The sequence below is a fragment of the Phocoena sinus genome, chromosome 7 (genome assembly GCF_008692025.1).
Source record: "Phocoena sinus isolate mPhoSin1 chromosome 7, mPhoSin1.pri, whole genome shotgun sequence".
Classification (NCBI taxonomy): domain Eukaryota; kingdom Metazoa; phylum Chordata; class Mammalia; order Artiodactyla; family Phocoenidae; genus Phocoena; species Phocoena sinus.
In genome coordinates, this window is record NC_045769.1 from 30,613,420 (window position 1) to 30,636,147 (window position 22,728).

General features: G+C 44.2%; 1 protein-coding gene across 2 annotated transcripts in view; it reads right to left on the minus strand.

Annotated features, from left to right (window-relative positions):
- Positions 1-4,876: 4,876 nt before the first annotated feature.
- PARD3B (par-3 family cell polarity regulator beta) overlaps positions 4,877-22,728 on the minus strand; it is a 1,051,931-nt gene continuing 1,034,079 nt past the window's right edge. Inside the window, exon 24 of one of the 2 annotated variants that reach the window (XM_032637435.1) lies at positions 4,877-9,500. In XM_032637435.1, coding sequence (XP_032493326.1) covers positions 9,143-9,500 — 358 coding nt within the window. In that variant the 3' untranslated portion in view covers positions 4,877-9,142. The remainder of the gene's footprint in view (positions 9,501-22,728) is intronic. The other variant, XM_032637436.1, reaches the window with a different exon arrangement.

The window sequence follows — 22,728 nt, forward strand, 5'->3', positions numbered from 1 at the left end:
CTAGCACTTGCTAAGCACTGAATCATATTAGCTATTATAATTATTAACCTACAACCTTCCCACCTCCATCACACAGTCTGTCCTCTCCATTCCCCCCAATCAAACGTATTTGGAAGTTTCCTGTCTCTGTGTAGATGCTTGTGTTCTGTTCTTCATCTGGAAAGCCAATATCCTCCTTTGCTTGGCCTGTATGCATTCTTCCCATCCTTTAAGGTTATTTCAGACGTTATACATTCCGTCAGACCTACCCTGGTCCTGTCTACACCCACAGGGAGAAGTCAGGCTTCCCTGGCAGAGCACACCTCCCTCAAGCGCTCTCTACATTCAGCTTTGCGTTTCGGTTCTTTGTGTACTTGTTTTTCTCTCCTCCTCGACTCTTAGGCCCTTGAGGGTAAAATCCATGGCTCTTCCATGTCTGGGGTCCCCTGCTGCATTTTATCTGAAGTATCTGTTGGGCCACAATTGAATCACTTTTTATTTTTGAACTTAGTATTAGATTGAAGAAGAGCCACATGGTCAAGGGTTGTTAGGGTCCAGTTAAACCATTTGTTATGGTGGTGCACATTCATGGTTATGTGGCAAACTTAGGTATTTGGGATTGTGTGGGGAGAGTCAGCAACAACCAGCCCAATAAAGGTTCAAGTCAAAAGGATGGTAGTTGAACATTAGATGTTGACAGCTCTCCTCCTCTTCCAGAGGACGTGGGCCATCTTGAACCATGACCGATGACCTCTGAGACCCCAGTGATTTGGAAGGTACAGGGATAAGGCACATGAGCCACCTGTAGAGGAAGGAACTTCTGATGCAAGCTGGTGAGGTGCCCACCCACATGGCAAAGAGCCTGCTCAGGAGTTGGCAAGCATGCCAGGAACATAGTAGGTTCTTGAAAAGTACTTGATGAAGAAAGGAAGTTCTACTTTCTCTCCCCCGTGTGGCCCTGGAGTACCTGGGTGGCTTTTTTTTTTGTTTTTTTGTTTTTTTTTTTTTTTTTTTGCGGTACACGGGCCTCTCACTGTTGTGGCCTCTCCCGTTGCGGAGCACAGGCTCCGGACGCGCAGGCTCAGCGGCCATGGCTCACGGGCCCAGCCGCTCCGCGGCATGTGGGATCTTCACGGACCGGGGCCCGAACCCGCGTCCCCTGCATCGGCAGGCGGACTCTCAACCACTGCGCCACCAGGGAAGCCCCCTGGGTGGCTTTTTTACGCCTCAGTTTCTTCAGTCGTAAAATAAGAATGAACCTGATGTTCTCTGACTGTGAACAGAGAATGAGAAGCAAAAATTACTGTGGTCATGAAACATTCAGCATGTGTTGTAAACAATAATTAGTATAAACATGGCCGCTAAAAAAGAAATCTCAGTTGTCAAGACACTTATGGAAGTAATCTCTAGTTGCTTTGGATATGCCTAAGCAGTGTTCATTAAACATCTATTTTAGTACCATTGTATGCAAGAATCAGTTTCCTTATGGAAAGTCAGGGAACCATCCAACTCACCACTTACAGTTGTTGAAAGGAACAAGTAATGCAAGTGATTTGCAAAGCACTTGCCTAAAATCCAAGGAATTATACAATAATAACAGTAATCATCTGTCACTAAAAGTATTTTCATCTTAGTAGGTTGTAAGTAATACATTTTCTCTCTGCTTAAGTCTCTCTTTACTCTCTAGATAATGCACTACCCATTTCATTTACAATCTCCTAGTCTGCTTTGTGCTTTAAATTGGAACCTGGCCTGCCCAGGTGAGCTAACACCTTTCACCTCAAGAATAACACCAGGTGATCTTTAACAAAAGGACTTTGAGATTTATGGTTTGGGCTGTGAGGCTGACCATCAGCAGTGCAGCAGTTCAGGAAAAGAATCCTCACACCTCATTTCTTCATTCAAATGAATTCAACAAATATTTCTTGAGGGTATAATCAGAGCCAAGCAATGTGTCACAAATACGATACGCCTCAGAAGGCCACACAGACATGGAAACCAATCACTGTAATAGAGGTAATAAAATTTTTATTGATCTGCAGAAAGGATCCCAGTAACACACAGGATAGCATTGCCAGCTCTGCCCTGGGCGAAGGCTGTGGCAGGTATCTTGGTTGGTTTCGTTGCAGATAACTGACTCCCTTCTGGCTAAACAGAAAGGGATTTAAGGTAGGGAGTTAGGTTGCTTGCAAACGTGTTGGAAGGAGTGGAGGAGCAGGCTGCAGGCAGGGTTTCCGGGAACAAATCTCAGAATGTTGCAGAACTGGCCCACTGAGGGAGCTGCTGCCCTTCAGCGACCAGCAAGTCAGGGCCCTGGAAAGCCACTGCCGCAACTGTGGGCAACAGAATCCTGTTGCCTCAGCTGTGATCCTTGCTAACACAGTGAATGACCCTCACGTGGCCTCCTGACCCCCAGGAAGCTAGAGACCAGACGCCCTTAGAGTAAAACCAAATGCCTCTAGTACTGTGTTTGCTGGCGGAAGCGTGCCTGGGCTGCAGTTCCGTCTTCCAGAGTGTTCAGTCTGACGGATAGAAGCTGGGCCTCATGTGGCACCCAAGCTGCGAGGAAATCTGGGAAATGTGGCCTCCAGCTCTTGTGTCTCTGGCCTTCAGTAAGTCTTGCTCCAAGAGGGTGGGGTGGATGTGAGGGAGCCAACCTCCTGTTTCTGCATCTAAGTCTTCATGGAGAAAGAGCGAGCCAGTTGGTCTGGGACCTGAAGGAGGAGTGAGGATCCACAGGACAGAGGGTATTTTGAGCAGGGGAGGCTACGCTTACTGAGTTCATTGCGTATTGGCACAGAACAGAGCTGTGAAATGCACGCTTGGTTCAAATAAACAAAAGTAATTGGAAACAACAACGGTATAAGATGTAAAACTTATGTCTTACATAAATGACAAGACGTGAGGCGGGAGAGGCCCAGTGGACTGATTTTGGAGGGCTTTGGACTTTAGACTTTAAGCTGCAAGTATTAGGGAGCCACAGAAAGGCTTTGAGGAGGGTGTGTGTGTGTGTGTGTGTGTGTGTGTGTGTGTGTGTGTATGGAGGCAAGGATTAATCTTCCTCAACTGCTGGGCAACTATATATAGTATACATAGCAGTGTTCTAGTAAACATCTAATGGTATGTTATATACAGTGGTGGGCTGGTAATCTTTAACAACTGGCTCTCTAGAGGGGAAAAGGTCCTGATTTGTAGGGTATGCTAATTTCTGTGTTGTGAATGCTTCCAACATGACCTGTTTCAAGCTACCAGTGTGACATCACTGAACACGGAGTTGGGAAGAGATGGAGACAACTGGCTCCTGGGAGCTGGTGCAAACTCGCTCCAGAGCTCCTATGTTTGTCATGTGAGTTAATTCTTAAAACAATCCCATAAGATGTATAGGAGTTTCATTTCACAAATGGTAAAACTGAGGCCTAGAGAGAGAAATATTTTACCCAAGGTTATGTAGCTAATTAGTGGTTGAACCTAATTTTAGATCCAGGTCTGCCTGTTTTCAAAGCCGATGTTCTTTCAACAAGATCATGTTGCCTCCAGAGGAGTAACATGGTAAGCTGTCCATTACAGAAGAGTCCCGCTGGCAGTATAGAGCAGAGGTTGAGACTGTAGTGTGAAAGAGTACTAGACAATATATCAGTGGATCAGTGTGTATGTGTTCCAGTCCAGTTTTACTTACCAAAGGCGGTGGGGTGTGTACAGTACAGAGCAGGTCAGAAGGAAGCACAGTAAGAGGCAGATCACGCAGAAGGTTACTGAGGAGGGTGGGGGAGAGGCGATGGCGCTGAACTAAGGTGGTGGTAGGATGTCAGCAATCGTGGACATATTTGATAGAATTGCAGGATGGAATTGCCGGCCTTCCATTTCTTTAGATGGATATGGTTGTGGGGAAGGAGCAGGGTTATAAATGGGAAGTCAAGGATTATTTCCAGATTTCTGGTTTGTAACTGTGAACATGGTGGTGCGATTGGCCAGCATAGAGTCATGAGAAGCAGGTTTCTTTGGAGAAAGCTTGTTTTCAGTTTGGAGATGTTGCGTGCAAAGGGCTTATGGAAAGTCCCAGTGGGGACATCCAGTAGGAAAGTGGAAATGCATGTACTCAGGAGAGAGATCAGAGCTGGAAATCGTGAGCAAAGCAGTCCAGGGTGGTAGCTAAAAGGCTGTGGATGAACTTGGAGAGTGTGGAGAGGGCTGAGAAGAGCCAGTGAAGTTGCTTGGGAAACACAGGGATGGTCTCAAGGAAAAGCAACTTAGAATCATGTTTCTTTAGACAAGGTAAGAGTGTTTCTAACATGAGAGAGGGGTCAACAGTGTTGGATGCATTCGTGGATGCTGTGATGCACTGCCCAGATCCAACTTCAAGGATGAAGAGCTATTTTCTCAGTTGCTGTGAATATCGCCCCAGGATGACCCCAGCTGTCAGCCCTTTTGGGAACCGCCTCACCTGAAGAAAACTGCCTGGTTCTGGGTCTCCCCTACTTCCAGAAGTAGCCCGTATCCCCTGACCAAGATAGTGGGATAAAGGCCCATCTCCCTTGTCCCCACTTGGGATGACTCTATGGGGCCAGTGCAGCTCCAAGTTTCCCTGTGGAGTTGGCTGAGCCCAAGTTGGGAGCGCATGGCAGCTCAGTCTTTCCCTCTCTGCCCCATCCTGTCTTCTTCCCCTGCCTTCTATAGGTACTGAACCCAAGTGCAGCCCCAAATAAACATCCTGCTTGTTCATTCCCATCTCAGCATCTGCTTCTGGGGGAGCCCAGCATGTGACGGATGCTCTTTCCCTGTGTCCTCTGCCCTGTGAGGTCGCTATTCAAGGGTGAGCAGGGCCACACCTACCTACCTATTCATTCATCAAACCCCGAAACCAACCGGTGGTGGGTAAAAACCAAGATTTGACTTTTACTGACTGAATAAAGCTTTATTTTGATGCAAAATAAACAAGAAAAATTTATATATTCATATATAACAATATCCAGAATCTTTCTGTGGTAAAAATGGGATCATCCTAAAAAGTCTGTAAAGAATTCATTCTCCACCCCCAGGCCAAAACACGACTTCACATAATTTATCTTCAGAACTTATGAACAGACTTGGTATCATTATAAGCACAGGAAAACCCTAGAAAAAGTGACTGTATAAACAGCAGGTTTTGTTTTTACGTTCCAGTAGTAAACAGCACTGCAGTCAGCGTGGATGGAACGTAACACTGTGTGAAAGAGCTAGGTCGGGAGACAGTCTTGGGGGTTAGCTCACTCTCCACTCTGGGCTGAGAGTGAAGCCCACCTTTAAAAGTCAGGCTGTGTGAGATTCTATTACGATTTAAGGACATGAGGGAGAGTTTCCCTTAGAAGTTGTAGCTTCATATGAGATTCTAGGCTTATTTTAGATATCTAACTTTCATTTTCCTTTTTATCAGAAAGGTGACTTTGTAGCGATATCTTACGGAGACTCCTTTTTCTGGTCTCATTGTGGCATCATTTCCACTTAAGTCGGCGTGAACCGGGAGTGCAGAGAAATACTATCGCAGGCTGTTTCCGACTCCAACTCCCTCCTGCCTAATTGCGCTAAATCTGGACTTTCTGTTGCTCCTGGACTCGAAGCAGTAGGGTGTCTACCCAATTTAGCACCGATTTGAAGGCCGTTCATTGTGGATTTCAGAGTTTAATGCCAATGAAAATTTTAGAGACACTCTCCAGATCTCTATATCCCTCTGGAGTGCTAAGATGTTCCTCCAAAGAAAATGAACGCTGTGGATACAGGTTAGGGAATGAACACTCTTTAAAGTCTTGATCACTGTGTATACCAGCCCTATGCATGGCAACTCCAAAAGTTGTCAGGTGGATTTCCTTCAGGAGATAGATTTCACTCAAGAAGTTCCTAAATCTTTGGAGGGAATAATGCATCATGTCTTAATTTTGTTACTGGTGGCGAAAACAAAGCTACAGTGAAGTCTCAAATCTCCTCTCTCAGGTGGTGTGCACAGAGCTTCCTCCCCAGGGTGACGGTGGGTCTGTGGCTCTGCACGTGCTCTTGATTATAAGATCTTTGCTCTGTGCTGTACTGTGAGGCTAACGCATATAGATCTAAAAATCTAAGAATAAGGAGCTTCACGGTCATTTTTTCCCCCAGTTTTGTCGTCAATCATGATTTAAGAAAATACTCCTGACTTTGAGCTTGCCTCTCACCCAGTGGTGTGATACCACAGGGAAGCAATATTATACCAAGAGCGATACTGCCACAGACCAATGACACAAGGGGTTAGTGAGATGTTGTGCTTCGCTCCCTTGTAGACGGCTGAATTTGCCTGCATCTGAAATTTTTCGGTGGTCTGCTCCCTTTTATCTCTCTATTCCTGCAAAAAGGGACACAAACAGAGCTCCTTAAAATAACTAGTTACTTGAGGCCAGTACATCATTTCAAGGCCTGGATGACCCAGTGGTCAGGCGAGGAGCCGGGTGGGTGTATGTTGATGGGTTTGTAGCTCGCCAAGCTCGCCGTGCCACCTTTTCCTGGGGGCTCTATTAGCATTCCGAGCTGCAAGGAGACACCTGATTGAGTTTTTCCAGGCCATAAATAAACCAGGAACTATTTCCTGCTACTGGGCACCTGTTGATTATAGCCTGGTCTTCTAAATGCTCTAAACAACCTGTTCTCCTAAATACTGGCAAAGAGTTCCATAACCTCCGGGTGGTGACAGTTGGAGGGCTGGTTCACAGGCATTTGTAAAGCTTACATTCAAGCTGTTCTTAATTGTCACTTGGCTTGATGAAGACTGTCGCACACGTAATGCTAGCTTCTTTCGGGTAGGGTCTAATGGGGCGTGTGTTCTACTTCAAGCAAGAAAAGAAAACTGCTATAATCTTGTTTTCATAGTACCTTCACATCCTTAGCTGCCCCTCAGAATTAGCAACTGTTTTATTACCTGTGTGTACAACACAAAACCGTGCTTGGAGCAGCTTCCCCCGAGCCTGAGTGCAGGAGATATGCTCGCAAGGTGGCAACGTGGTGAAAATATAGGCATTCTTCCTACAAGGATCACTCCTCCAACACACACACACGGAGCGTCTCACCTTATACCACTGCCCCTTGTGGGACCTTGGCCTTAATCCAGGAGGAAGCTTCTGGCTTGGCTATGTCCACTAGTCTACAGAAATTTGGTTAAACTATGGAACATCCTAAAGAGCTGATTTTTAATGCTTCAAAATACATCACACTTCCCTCATCTTATCATTGTCTTCTTGAAGGTTTATGTAGCTTGAGGGGAAGGCAGCTTGCAGCATGTTGGCTGGGAAACCCTACAGCTCACCTGCACTCCAGCTCTAGGTGAGCAGGACCCAATCCTCAACCTCTGCACAAACTGCGAGCGATCTAAAGGTGCCTCTGGCGTAAGAGAGGTGGTAGAGGGCCAAAACCAACTTGACAGTCTGTTTTCAAGAGGGCCATAAGTAAACTGTAGTTTAGAAAACGATACCTCTTAAAGTTCAGTAAATAACACTAGCTAAGTCTAAACCCAGCAGTTGCATCATTTTTGGTAACAGAACTCTATTTTAAATTAAAATAAGACTAAACTGGGCTGGATAGATCGTCTATATATTCAATAATACTGTAATTTATTAAATCCTAGCAGTCAGAGGTATCCTAATCTTGGCCAACATATGTCTAAATTGAACTCAAGACTTTTTATGGGAGGGAGTGAAGAAGGAATGTAAAAAGGTTTAAAGTACCGCAGGAGTCACTGAACAATTTGACTTGCTGCTCCCATGCTTTGCTGTTTCTCAGTTTTCTCTTATGTTCTCATTTGGGTTAGGTTGTAGGTTTTAGAGGTTCTGTGTTGAAATAAGTAGAATATAGCTGCAAAGCTCTAAAAAAATTGCGATGGATTCTGGAGGGTGGGCTTTCAGCTTTCCGAAGCCATAAGACCTTTTCCCAACTGGAGACCTTGGCCTTGGTCTTGCCCTGACTTCTGTTAATGATAATATAGCAGATATAGAATGATTTAGTTTTATACTTCTTCTCCCTTCCCTTCTGTTTTCTGGCTTTTTTCCTTTTTATTCCCTTCCTCATCAAACTTTCCATTTTTATTTTCCATTCTCCATACTGGTAATCACACACTTTCACACACACACACACACAGTCAGTCACCACTGTCTACCACCTGCCTGTTATCATTCCCAAAGAGCACAGTCAGCCCCTCCCTGATGCCGGGTGCATATGGCGCTGTTTGGCACTGGGTCTGGAATTGGCATCTCAGAGCACCGCTTCCTATGCATACTAACCAGTGGGCCCTCTTTCTCCCGAGTACATCTTAACTCTCAAGTGGGAGCCTTAAAATAGAGGCCCCACTTACAATAATTATAGGCAGGAGATTTGGGGATGCCTCGGAAACCAGATATCTCCATGCTGTCGTGCCTGGCACATGGGAGGAAGGAAGGTGAGGACCACAGGAATGTCAGCCTCTTAACCTGATTGCCTTGATGCTAGGCATATATTTCTTCTGGAAGCTCTGCTAGCTTTGTACATTCTCCCAGGACACCAGTACTGCATTCACATCTTACTTTTACACTAAAAGCAAGGAAACGTGACATGCTTATACCAAGTGAGTGGAACTGAGAGCCTGAGGAATTCTACAAATAAAGAAATGCAGCCTTCCTCTAGGTATAAAACATTTCAAGGAGATCACTCGTCATGTTTGCCGCTCTTGTTTTTTCAGCGTAAAAACCACTCACTTAGGACACCCATATTGGCAACAGCTCTTCACAGACTTAACAACTCTATTCAGGTGGCTGAAGCTTAGTCTCTGAATGGATGATGATCCCGGGCAGAGTCTGTCCTCCGTGATGTCAGTGCTCCGGGGAGGCACCACGTTGCAGATCTCCGTCGTTATCTGCCTGTTCAATTGTCACTCTCAGTGAACTGAACAATTCTAAAAGTATTCCAGGCAGTATTTTTTTTATGGCCCCATCCTTCCTCTTCCTTCTGATTTCCCTCCCCAAACTCCTGTCCCCTTCTTTCTCTCTGACTAGCAGTCAGGTGTTGCAGCCTCAGCGAGAAAAACCTAATCTGTACCATGGCGAATTCTTAACAGGAAGAAGGCCTTAAGGTGTAGGAAGAACAAAGGTGATGTTGGATGTCTTCCTTTCTGGGCTGGGCTGAGCTTGGTGGCGTTCAGCTACACGGCTGCGGTCATGGGGTTCTTCTGCCGGGGATCCTGCATTCGATAGGGGTACTGATCTGGGCTGCCCCCTCGGGGCACTGGTCTGCCCATTTCTGGGTAGGCTGGTACTCTGTGGTGCTGAGGAGGGGAAGGTGGGACATCTTGTCGGAAGGGTCCTTTGTGCTGGGGGGCTGGCGGGGGAGGATAGTACTGGGGATACCGGACATCTGTGATCCTCAGATCGGGGGGGCGGGGGTAGCTCCCTTTGGGCGGAACCACAGGATGACCCCCTGGGTAATATGGAAGCTCCCTTTCCTTGTAGAGCGCTCGAGGTGCTGCTGTCAGATAGTCTACAGGATCCACTGGTCCTCCCCTGGAAAGAGAACAGACACGTATCAATGACTACGAAGCCAGCTGCCCAGATGATGACCACATTCCTTAGTCTCCCATGTAGTTTGGCCACAGACTGGATCTGGCCAGTGGGATGTGAACAGACGTGATGTGCGCCCTTAAAAGGAAGCAAGGGACACTCTTCTTCTCTTCCCTCCTTTCTGTTGGCCCCTGGAGTGGCCATATTAGACACAAGGAGAAAGCCACGTGCTGAGGAGCCTGGCTCCTTGACCCCATGGAGCCAGCATGTCAGTCAGGACTGATTGGTGCCTGAGGGAGAAATATAATTCTATCTTGTGTATATGTTGGCCTTATTATAGTAACCAAGCTAGTTCCCTAAACAAGGCTGAGTTTGGCTCTATTAAAGCTGGGATCATTTGCCCCCTCTCCTTTCCACCTCCCTGAAGCCTGACATAAACATGGTGGTAGAAATGCACACATTAGGGCTTCCCTGGTGGCGCAGTGGTTGAGAGTCCGCCTGCCGATGCAGGGGACGCGGGTTCGGGCCCCGGTCCGTGAAGATCCCACATGCCGCGGAGCGGCTGGGCCCGTGAGCCGTGGCCGCTGAGCCTGCGCGTCCGGAGCCTGTGCTCCGCAACAGGAGAGGCCGCAACAGTGAGAGGCCCGCGTACCGTGAAAAAAAAAAAAGAAATGCACACATTATTTGGAGTCATAAATTTCCCAGGGATTGCATTCACTTCTCTCCGAGGTCTGTGGGGTGCTCTCTACATGAGTCACAGTCTTGGTCTAACCCTGGTTGGCTTCTGTTACGTCCCTGTGTGGATTAGTGTGCCCTCCTCTTTGTACAGTTCCTAGAGAAAGTCCCAACCTAGAGCCTTGGACTTACCCACCCAAAACTTTGATACAAAGCACTTCTACTGCAAAGTCAATAAGTACCACCCAGCCGGTAGCAGATTAGGAAAAGACAAACCAGCTGTAACTTGTGCTGTGTAACGAGTAGGCACACAGAAAGGTAAAGGGCAAGAATAAACACTAACAGAAAGCGACCCTGTCTGGATCTCTCTGCTAAGACAACAAGCATCTTCGGATCCATTTGTCATAACAGAAGCAATAGGTCTCTAAACAATGTACAGATGAGTGCATCTTACCTAGCCTGGGGTTAAACAGATGAGTTCTGTTTGCAGCTCTTAAAATCCCATAAACCTTCTGTGCACATATTCACTACTACCATGCCCAGATCCTTCCCACCTTCTACCATTCCTCTTTATATTATTCCCTTTTAAAGGAAAACAGCAACAATAATAATTAATGAAAAGCTCTCCAATGTCAGAGTACAACCTGGTAGAACACTTGAAAGAAATGGCAGGGCTGGAAGAATACGGTGCCCGTGCTTAATCAGGCACTGTCAGTGAGGGTCACAATCACCCTGTAATCTGCAGAGTTTGATGTGAAAACAGCTCTGTAAGTAAGTTCCCCAAATCATGATTATTTGACAAGCTCCAAGCTTGGGTCCATGTGGAAAGCAGCATGTGAACACATTCATAGGGATGAATAATAGAATTCTCTCTCTACTTTTTTATGTCTTAATTTGGCTGTGTATAATAACGAAAGATAGATCCTTGAGCCTGGGTTAATTTAGTTAGTGTTTTCAGATAAAAAAATTAAATTGTTTGCGTACATTACTCAGTGCAGTTTGCTTTGCTCTATTTTAAATTGCCCATGACAAATAGAGCACAAATGTGTAATCTGTCACTCCAGCCCTGGGAAATAAAGGGCGGGGATTTCATCTTCCCTTTCCTTTAGAATGTTATTTTTTCTTTAGAAAACGTCCAGCATTCATTATACCTTTTATCGTATAATATTTTAAGCTTCCTCCCTCTCCCACCGTGCTCATTTCTATTTCCTTTTGGTTCACGTTAAAGATTTTCAACACACTTAAAAAAAATCCTTAACCTGTGTTTTCTCTCAAAATCTACTGATGATATTTCTCTGCATGAAGTGAAACATGTGGTTTTTCTGCACTCATTTTAAGCCCTTGGGATAAATCACTGACATTTGCAACACACAAACATTATCTGCCTTAAAATGAACATACAACCAACACTCCCTCTGGACCCTCTTAGCATGAATGTTTCCTGTTTAAAATGGAAAGAGAGAAAGGAGGAATTCCAGGCCTTGGACTTTTAGGGTCCTGTTCTCTCCCTGGAGATTTCTCTCTTTTAAAACAGAATATTATAAAAGAAGACAGGCAGGCCTTGGTTTTTTTCGTGGAGAGACTAGCCAGATGAAGCAGTGACAGGGCAGAAGCCACCCTGATGGCCACAGCCACCGTGCAGGCTGCGTGCACACGGGGATGGTCAAGGCTCTTCTCCCATGCCTCCCCCTACTAGTCGGCCACCTCACACGGCCAGGGGAAGAGGGGGCAGAACTCAAGGTAGTTCTGTGGACCCACATTGCTTCCCCTGAGGGGAAGTTTTACGTCTGGGAATTTGCCTACATGTGGCAGAAACCAAGTGAGGCACCTGTTCTTTGTCAAGAAATGAAATCATGGAAACTGTCTTTTTCTGTAGAACTCATCAAAACAGTTATCATTTCTAATTTTTCAGAGAGAAGAAAAACAATGAGCTGGCCTATAAAAACACTCTTTAAGGTTCAAAGAGTGCTAGAAGAATTGTTCTTTCTTTGGTGCGGGGGAGGGAGTTGCTATTGTTTATAATAACTTTTTGCTCAAAATTGAGCATTGGCTTTTACTAGAACTTCTAAGTGCTTGTGAATATTGTGTGCACACGCACACGCACATATTTAAAAGAACCATTTTTAGGGAGGCTGAGACAAGATGGCAGAGTAGAAGGACGTGAGGTCACCTCATCTTATGAAAACACCAAAACTAACTGCCGAACAGCCATCAACAAAAAAATGCTGGAACCTCCCCCAAACCATATATCCTATATCCAAAGACAAAGACGACGCGACAAGATGGTGGGAGGGGCGTAATTGCGATAAAATCAAATCCCATACCCGCCAGGTGGGCGACCCACAAACTGGAAAATAATTATATTGCAGAAGTTCTCCCACAGGAGTGAAAGTTCTGAGCCCCACATCAGGCTCCCCAGCCTGTGGGTCTGGCAATGGGAGGAGGAGCCCCCAAGGATCTGGCTTTGAAGGCCAGCGGGGTTTGATCACAGGAATTCCATAGGACTAGGGGAAACAGAAACCCCACTCTTGGAGGGCAGACACAAGCTCTCGTGTGCACCAGGTCACAGGGAAAAAAAGCAGTGACGTCATAAGAGCCTTGGCCAGACCTATCTGCTGGTATTGGGAGGGTCTCCTGCAGAGGCAGGGTCAGCTGTGGCTCACTCTGGGGACAAACACACTGCAGCTGTAGTCCTGGGGAATACTCATTGGCATGAGCTGGCCTGGAGGCCACCATTTTCCCACCAAGACCTGGCCCCACCTAACAAACAGCCTGTAGGCTCTAGTGCAGGGACGCCTCAGGCCAAACAAACAACCAAAAGGGTGGGAACACAGCCCCACATATCAACAGACAGGCTGCTTAAAGTCTTCCTGAGCACACAGCTACCTGCTAAACACACCTCTTGACAAGGCCCTGTCCACCAGAGGGACAAGACCCAGCTCCACCCACCAGTGGGGCAGGCACCAGTTCCTCACACCAGGAAGCCTGCACCAGCCCCTGGACCAACCTCATCCACCAGGGGGCAGACAGCAGAAGCAAGGAGAACTACAACCCTGCAGCCTGTGGAACAGAAATTGCAATTGCAGAAAGTTAGACAAAATGAGATGGCCGAGGAATATGTCCCAGATGAAGGTACAAGATAAAACCCCACTAGAACAACTACGTGAAGTGGAGGGAGGCAACCTACCCGAAAAAATTCAGAGTAATGACGGTAAACGTGATCCAAGACCTAGGAAAAAGAACGGAGGCACAGATCAAGAAGATACAAGAAATGTTTAACAAAGACCTAGAAGAACTAAAGAACAGAGATGAACAATACAATAACTGAAAAGAAAAATACACTAGAAGGAATCAATAGCAGAATAACTGAGGCAGAAGAACAGATAAGTTACCTGGAAGACAGAATGGTGGAAATCAGTGCTGCAGGACAGAATAAAGAAAAAAGAATGAAAAGAAATGAGGACAGTCTAAGAGACCTCTGGGACAACATTAAATGCACTAACATTTGCATTCTAGGGGTCCCAGAAGGAGAAGAGAGAGAGAAAGGACATGAGAAAATATTTGAAGAGATAGATAATAGCTGAAAACTTCCCTAACACGGGAAAGGAAACAGTCACCCAAGTCCAGGAAGCACAGAGAGTCCCAGGCAGAATAAACCCAAGGAAGAACATGCTGTGACACATAGTAATAAAATAGACAAAAATTAAAAACAAAGAAAAAATGTTAAAAGCAACAAGGGAAACGCAACAAATAACATACAAGGGAATTCCCATAAGGCTATCAGCTGACTTTTCAGCAGAAACTCTGCAGGCCAGAAGGGAGTGGCATGATACGTTTAAGGTGATGAAAGGGAAGAACCTACAACCAAGAATGCTCTACCCAGCAAAGCTCTCATTCAGATTAGATGGAGAAATCAAAAACTTTACAGCCAAGCAAAAGCTAAGAGAATGCAGCACCACCAGACCAGCTTTGCGACAAATGCTAAAAGAACTTCTCTAGGTAGAAAAGGCCACAACTAGAAATAAGAAAATTACGAATGGAAAAGCTCACCAGGAAAAGCAAACACACAGTTAAGGTACAGGATATTGAAAATGCAGGGACTTCCCTGGTGGTGCAGTGGTTAAGAATCTGCCTGCCAATGCAGGGGACATGGGTTTGATCCCTCGTCCCGGAAGATCCCACATGCCGTGGAGCAACTAAGCCCGTGTGCCACAACTACTGAGCCTGCGCGCCACAACTACTGAGCCCACACGCCACAACTACTGAAGCTCGTGCACCTAGAGCCCGTGCTCCGCGACAGGAGAAGCCACCGCAATGAGTAGCCCCTACTCGCAGCAACTAGAGAAAAGCCCGGGTGCAGGAATGAAGACCCAATGCAGCCAAAAAAAAAAAAAAAAAAAAAAAATCATTTGATATTAAAAGACCAGCAACTTAAAAAACAATCTTGTTTATATACAGACTGCTATAGCAAAACCTCATGGTAACTGCAATCCAAAAATCTACAATAGAAATGCACACACAAAAGAAATAGGAATCAAAACACAACACTAAAGTTAGTCATCAGGCCACAAGAGAACAAAAGAGGAAGAGAAGAAAAAAGACCTACAAAAACAAATACTAAACAATTAACAAAATGGCAATGAGAACATACATATCAATAATTACCTTAAATGTAAATGGATTAAATGCTCTAACCAAAAGACACAGACTGGCTTAATGGATACAAAAACAAGACCCATATGTATGCTGTTTACAAGAGATCCGCTTCAGATCTAGGGACATATACAGACTGAAAGGGGATGGAAGAAGGTATTCCATGCAAATGGAAATCAAAAGAAAGCTGGAGGCAATACTCATATCAGACAAAATAGACTTTAAAATAAAAACTGTTACGAGACAGAAAGGACACCACGTAATGATAAAGGGATCGATCCAAGAAGAAGAAATAACAAATATAAGTATGTATGTACCCAATATAGGAGCATCTCAATATATAAGGCAAATGCCAACAGCCATAAAAGGAGAAATTGATGGTAACACAGTAATAGTGAGGGACTTTAACACCCTACTTTCATCAATGGACAGGTAATCCAGACAGAAAATCAGTGAGGAAACACAGGCCTTAAATGACACATTGAACCAGATAGGCTTAATTGATATTTATAGAGCATTCCATCGGAAAGCAGCAGAATACACATTCTTTTCAAGTGCACATGGAACATCTGCCAGGATAGAGCACATGCTGGGCCACAGAGCAAGCCTTGGTAAACTTCAGAAAATTGAAATCATATCAAGCATCTTTTCCGACCACAACCCTATGAGATTAGAAATCAACTACAAGAAAAAAAAAAACTGTAAAAAAAACATGTGGAGGTTAAACAATATGCTACTAACCTACCAATGGCTCACTGAAGAAATCAAAGAGGAGATTAAAAAATACCTAGAGACAAATGAAAACACGACTATCCAAAACCTATGGGATGCAGCAAAAGCAGTTCTAAGAGGGAAGTTTATAGCAATACAATCTTACCTCAGGAGACAAGAAAAATTCCAAATGAAGAACATAACCTTACACTTAAAGCAATTAGAGAAAGAAGAACAAACAAAACACAAAGTTAGCAGAAAGAAAAACATCATAGAGATCAGAGCAGAAATAAATGAAACAGAGACAAAGAAAGCAATAGCAAAGATCGATGAAACTAAAAGCTGGTTCTTTGAAAAGATAAACAGAATTGATAAAACTTTAGTGAGACGCATCAAGAAAAAAAGAGAGGGCTCAAATTGGTAAACTTACTTAGAAATAAAAAAAGTTACAACAGACACCACTGAAATACAAAGAATCATAAGAGAATACTACAAGCAACTATATGGCAATAAACTGGACAACCTAGAAGACATGGACAAATTCTTAGAAAGGTACAACCTTCCAAGACTGAACCAGGAAAAAACAGAAAATATGAACAGACCAACCACAAGTAATGAAATTGAAACTGTGATTAAAAAAACTCCCAATGAACAAAAGTCCAGGACCAGATGGCTTCTCAGGTGAATTCTATCAAACATTTAGAGAAGAGTTAACATATATCCTCCTGAAACTATTACAAAAAATTACAGAGGAATGAATACTCTCAAACTCATTCTATGAGTCTACCATCACCCTGATATCAAAACCAGACAAAGCTACCACACACACACACACACACACACACACACACACACACACACACACACACAAATTTATAGGCCAATATCACTGATGAACATAGATGCAAAAATCCTCAACAAAGTACTAGCAAACCGAATCCAACAATACATTAAAATGATTATGCACCATGATCAAGTGGGATTTATCCCAGGGATGCAAGGATCTTTCAGTATCCACAAATCAATCAACCAGTGTGATACACCATATTAACAAACTGAAGAATAAAACCCATGTGATCATCTCAGTAGATGCAGAAAAATCTTTTGACAAAATTCAACACCCATTTATGATGAAAACTCTCCAGAAAGTGGCACACACCTCAACATAATAAGGGCCATATATGACAAACCTATAGCTAACATCATCCTCAATGGTGAAAAGCTGAAAGCATTCCATCTAAGATCAGGAACAAGACAAGGATGTCCACTTTCGCTACTTTTATTCAACACAGTTTTGGAAGTTCTAGCCATAGCAATCAGAGAAGAAAAAGAAATAAAAGGAATCTAAATTGGAAAAGAAGTAAAACTGTCACTGTTTGCAGGTGATAAGATACTATACACAGAAAATCCTAAAGTTGGTACCAGAAAACTACTAGAGTTCATAAACAAATTCAGTAAAGTTGCAGGATACAAAATTAATACACAGAAATCTGTTGCATCCCTATACATTAACAACAAAAGATCAGAAGAGAAATTAAAGAAAAAATCCCACTTACCATCACATCAAAAATAATAAAATACCTAGGAATAAACCTACCTAAGGAGGCAAAAAACCTGTACTCTGAAAACTATAAGATGCTGATGAAAGAGATCAAACATGACATGATCAGGTGAAAAGCTATATCATGTTCTTGGATTGGAAAAATCAGTATTATCAGAATGACTATACTACCCAAAGCAATCTACAGATTCAATACAATCCCTATCAAATTACGAATGGCATTTTTCACAGAAGTAGAACAAAAAATTTTATAATTTGTATGAAAACACAAAAGACCCCAAATAGCCAAAGCAATCGTGAGAAAGAAAAATAGAGCTGGAGGAAGCAGGCACCCTGACTTCAGACTATATTACAAAGCAACAGTAATCAAAACAGTATGGTACTGGCACAAAAACAGAAATATAGCTCAATGGAACAGGATAGAAAGCCCAGAGATAAACCCACGCACCTGTGGTCAACTAATCTATGACAAAGGAGGCAAGGATATACAATGGAGAAAAGACAGTCTCTTCAATAAGTGGTGCTGGGAAAACTGGACAGCTACATGTAAAAGAATGAAATTAGAACACTCTCTAACACCATACACAAAAATAAACTCAAAATGGATTAGAGACCTAAATGTAAGACTGGACACTATAAAACTCTTAGAGGAAAACAGGAAGAACACTCCTTGACATAAGTCACAGAAAGATCTTCTTTGATCCACCTCCTAGAGAATGGAAATAAAAACAAAAATTAAACAAATGGGATCTAATGAATCTTAAAAGCTTTTGCAAAGCAAAGGAAACTACAAACAAGACAAAAAGACAACCCTCAATGGGAGAAAATACTTGCAAACGAATCAACAGACAAAGGATTAATCTCCAAAATATATGAACAGCTCATGCAGCTCAATATTCAAAAAACAACCCAATCAAAAAATGGGCAGAACACCTAAATAGACATTTCCCCAAGGAAGACATACAGATGGCCAAGAGGCACATGTAAAGGTGCTCAACATCACTAATTATTAGAGAAATGCAAATCAAAACTACAATGAGATATCCCTTCACACCAGTCAGAATGGCCATCATCAAAAAGTCTAGAGACAATAAATGCTGGAGAGGGTGTGGTGAAAAGGGAACCCTCCTACACTGTTGGTGGGAATGTAAATTGGTACAGCCACTATGCAGAACAGTACAGAGGTTCCTTAAAATCTAAAAGCTACCATATGATCCAGCAATTCCACTCCTAGGCATATATCTGGAAAAAAACCATGGTGCAAAAGGATACATGTATCCCAGTGTTCATTGCAGTGCTGTTTACAATAGCCAAGACATAGAAGCAACCTAAATGTCCATTGACAGAGGAACATATAAAGAAGATGTGGTGGTACATATATGTAACAGAATATTACTCAGCCATTAAGAAGAATGAAATAATGCCACTTGCAGCAACATGGATGGACCTAGAGATTGTCATACTGAGTGAAGTCAGAGAAAGACAGATATAATATGATATCACTTATATGCAGAATCTAAAAAAAAATGATACAAATGAACTTATTTACAAAACAGAAACAGACTCACAGACTTAGAAAACAAACTTACGGTTACCAAATGGGGAAGATTGGGGGAGGGATAAATTGGGAGTTTGGGATTGACATATATACACTATTGTATTTAAAATAGATAACCAACAGGGACCTACTGTATAACACAATGAACTCTGCTCAATATTCTGTAATAACCTAAATGGGAAAAGAGTTTGAAAAAGAATATATACATGCACATGTATAACTGAATCATCACTTTGCTGTACACCTGAAACTGACACAACATTGTTAATCAACTGTACTCCAATATAAAATTTTAAAAAGGTTAAAACAAACAAAAGAACAAGTTTTAAGCAAGGAAAACAAAAAAGCCCAGCTCATTAACTATGGAATTTGATAGGATAAAGGAAGTGGAATAGGGAGCTGATATTTTATCTTTGTTAATCTTGAGTTTCCGGGACTTCCCTGGTGGTCCAGTGGTTAAAGAATCCACCTTCCAATGAAGGGGACGAAGGTTTGATCCCTGGTCAGGGAACTAATATCCCACATGCCACAGGGCAACTAAGCCTGCGCACTGCAACTACTGAGCCTGTGCTCTCGGGAGCCCGTGTGTCACAACTAGAGAGAAGCCCACAGGATGCAATGAAGAACCTATGTGCCGCAACTAAGATCCTGCATGCTGCAACTAAGACCCAATGCATCCAAATAAGTAAATATTAAAAAAAAATCTTGAGTTTCCCTTTTCATAGTTTCTTTATTGGGTGAAATTTAGTATTTGTAGGAAAGCACAAAACCCAACCCATTCTGGGGCCTAAGAAATGCTTATCACAGTGAGCAATGCTGCATGTTTTGAGCCAACCCTGAGAAATCCAGGGCTAGTCTTCTTTGAAGATTCTGATGAAAACAGGGATCCAAATAGCAAATGTATCAGCACTTTAAGACCCCTCATTTTTCATGCGACCCCATAATTTTTATTTGTGTGTGTTATTATTTTTCTTAAAAAAACTTTTAATTCAAAATCTCACCCAGGAACCATATGTACTTAAGAAGCACAAGCCTATATTTCCTTTCTTTAATATGACTCCTTGTGAAAGCTGTCATGAAAATATCGGTATTTCAAAAATTTCACTTATTTCTTTCCCACACTTTTTACTATTTTTTCTATTTTATTTTTGATTAGGGTCATTTCTGGAGGCCCAAAGGATTCAGATTTTGATTGGAAAATTTGTCGGAACTATCTCATACAGTTTCCAGTCACATAGATGCATGCAATAACGAAGGTTAACCTTTCAGGCTAAGACCTGGCCCCACCCAACAGCCTGTAAGCACCAGTGCTGGGATGTCTCAGGCCAAACAACTAACTGGGTGGGGACACAGGCCCACCCATCCGCAGACAGGCTGCCTAACGACTTCCTGAGCCCACAGTCTCCCTTGACATGGCCCTAGACATGGCACTGACATGTGAAGAAGCAATAAAGATCACTTCCTTTACACGAGATTTTCCTCTTTTTGCCATCACAGTATGTCACTATTTTTAATCACACAAAAAGGAGGCTGTAAATCAGAGGTTAAGTGGGTCAGACAGGCAGCTCTTGGGTACCAACAGTCTTCATTTTATGGAAGGAAGGAAGGAGTGCTTCTACATTTGCTAAGATAATCCTTTCGGGGAAAGGGCTCAGTATTAGAAGGACCGAGTCACTGGCAAAATTTTTAGCTAGGAATGAGGTGGCTATACTTAACTGTAATAGATAAAGGGGCCTGAGCCCCTGGAATAGAAGAAGAAGCACTAGTAACTTTGAATCCTCTCACCTCCCCCTGCATCTCCATCCCCCCAACAATTGCAAAGAAAATCTCTTTCCTCTGAACTCACCACAGTGGTTCATTCTCACCTCATCTGCCTGTCTCCCTGCCTCAGGCTGGTTATATACTGTGCTGGAGCACCATCATCTTGAAGGAAGGAACTGGGTCTCATGTATCTAGTGATCTTCCTCAGAGCTTACCACAGGGCTCTGCACGTCAAAGTTGCTCCATAAATATATACTGAATTTGCGCAAGAGAGTTTAAAGAGAAAACCCACAAACATACATGGTACCCATAGAGGGTCAGATATATGCAGAAGCTGGAAATAGTAGGTGGGTAGAGAAATGAAAGGAGAAAGCAGAAGCATTGAGAAGCAGAGATTGAGAAGCAGAGATTGACAATGGTTGAGGTAAGACTGGACTCTAATTTTTAAAGAAGGAGGAAGGGATGGTGGGCTGAAAAAAAGGGTTGGACTCTGCCCAACATAGAATGGTTGTAAACTTTATCGGGCATGAGTTATTATAGTTGTCTTGTTTGCCAAGAACAAAAGTAGACTGTCTTATCGCTGCTGTCTTGCATAGTACTTGAATCATAGTAGGTGCTTAATGAATCTTGGACTCGAATTTAATTGCCTTGACTTACTAGTGAGGTCAGCATGACTAACTGGCTCAGGTTAAGTGTATTTACTCAAGAATTAGTTAAGGGAGAGTGGACAAGGTGGTGGAGTAGAAAGACCCTGACCTCACCTCCTCTCGCGAGCACATGAAAATCACAACTTCTGCAGACCAATCATCGATGAAAAGACTGCAACTTACCAGCAAAGATCTTCTACAACTAAAAACATAAAGAAGGAACCACAATGAGATGGGTAGGAGGGGTGGACTCGTGATATAATCAAGTCTCATACCCACCAGGTGCGAGACCCACAAACTGGAGAATAATTATTCAATATATTGCAGAGATTCTCCCGTAGGAGTGAGTGTTCTGAGCCCCACGTTGGGTTCCCCAGCCCAGGGACCTGGCACCAGGAAGATGAGCCCCCCAGAGCATTTGGCTTTGAGGGTCAGTGGGATTTAATTGCAGGAGCACCACAGGACTGGGGGAAACAGAGACTTCAATCTTAAAGGTGCACACAAAATCTCACATGCACTGGGACCCAGGACAAAAGCAGTAATTTGACAGGAGCCTGGGCCAGACCTACCTGCTGTCTCGGAGTGTCTCCTGGAGAGATGGGGGTGGGGGTAGTGGCTGCAGCTCACCCTGGGGCCATAAACACTGGTGGTAGATATATTGGTAACATTCAATGGTGTGAACACTCCTGGCAGCTGCCATCATGGCTCATTAGTGCCAAGATCTGGCCCCACCACACAGCCTCAGGCTAGACAACTAACTGGGGAGGGACACAGCACCTCCCATCGGCAGACAGGCTGCCTAAAGACTTCCTGAGCCCACAGCCACCTCTAGACATGCCTCTAGACATGGCCCTGCCCACCAGAGTGCCAAGACCCAGCTCCACCCCCTAGTGGGCAGGCACAGGCCCTTCCACCAGGAAGCCTGCACAAGCCTCTAGACCAGCCTCACCCACAAGGGGGCAGATACCAGAAGCAAGAAAACTATGATCCCACAGCCAGCCGACTGAGTCCACCAACAGTAGGCCAGAACCTACCCTCAGACCAGCTGGGCCCTGGCCCTGCCCACTAGCAGACCAATGTCACCTTCAGGACACCCTGGATCCCATATCCAACTGTCAGGAACTGCGCCCCCCACCCCCAAAAGCGATCTGACACCAGCTCTGGGATCCCTGGGCCCTGCGGCCAGACTCCAGGAACCAGCTCTGCCTTCCAGTAGTCCAACCCCACGAAGGACCTGGCTTCATCCACCAGTGGGGGGCAACAGCCCCAGAGTCTTCGGGACCCTGACTCCACCCACCAGTGAGCCAGCACTAGCCCCGGGGCCACTAGGGTTCTACAACCAGCCACCTCATGATCAGGCCCCACTAAACGGCAGCCAGCAGCATCCACACAGGGCAGGGCCAACCAAGTCTACCAGACCACCCACATAGTCAGCCCACCACAACAGAAGGAGCCACGCAGCCCTCTTAGGGGAAATCCCTAGAGCGCATAGGTTGAGTGATGAGAGGGGAGTGCACTGCTAGGATGCATAGGACATCTCCTACAGAAGGCCGCTTCTCCAAGGTTGAGAAACATAACTAACGTACCACATACATAAAAATACAAATAGCAACTTAGGCAAAACGAGGCAGCAGAGGAACACGTTCCAGATGAAGCAACAAGATA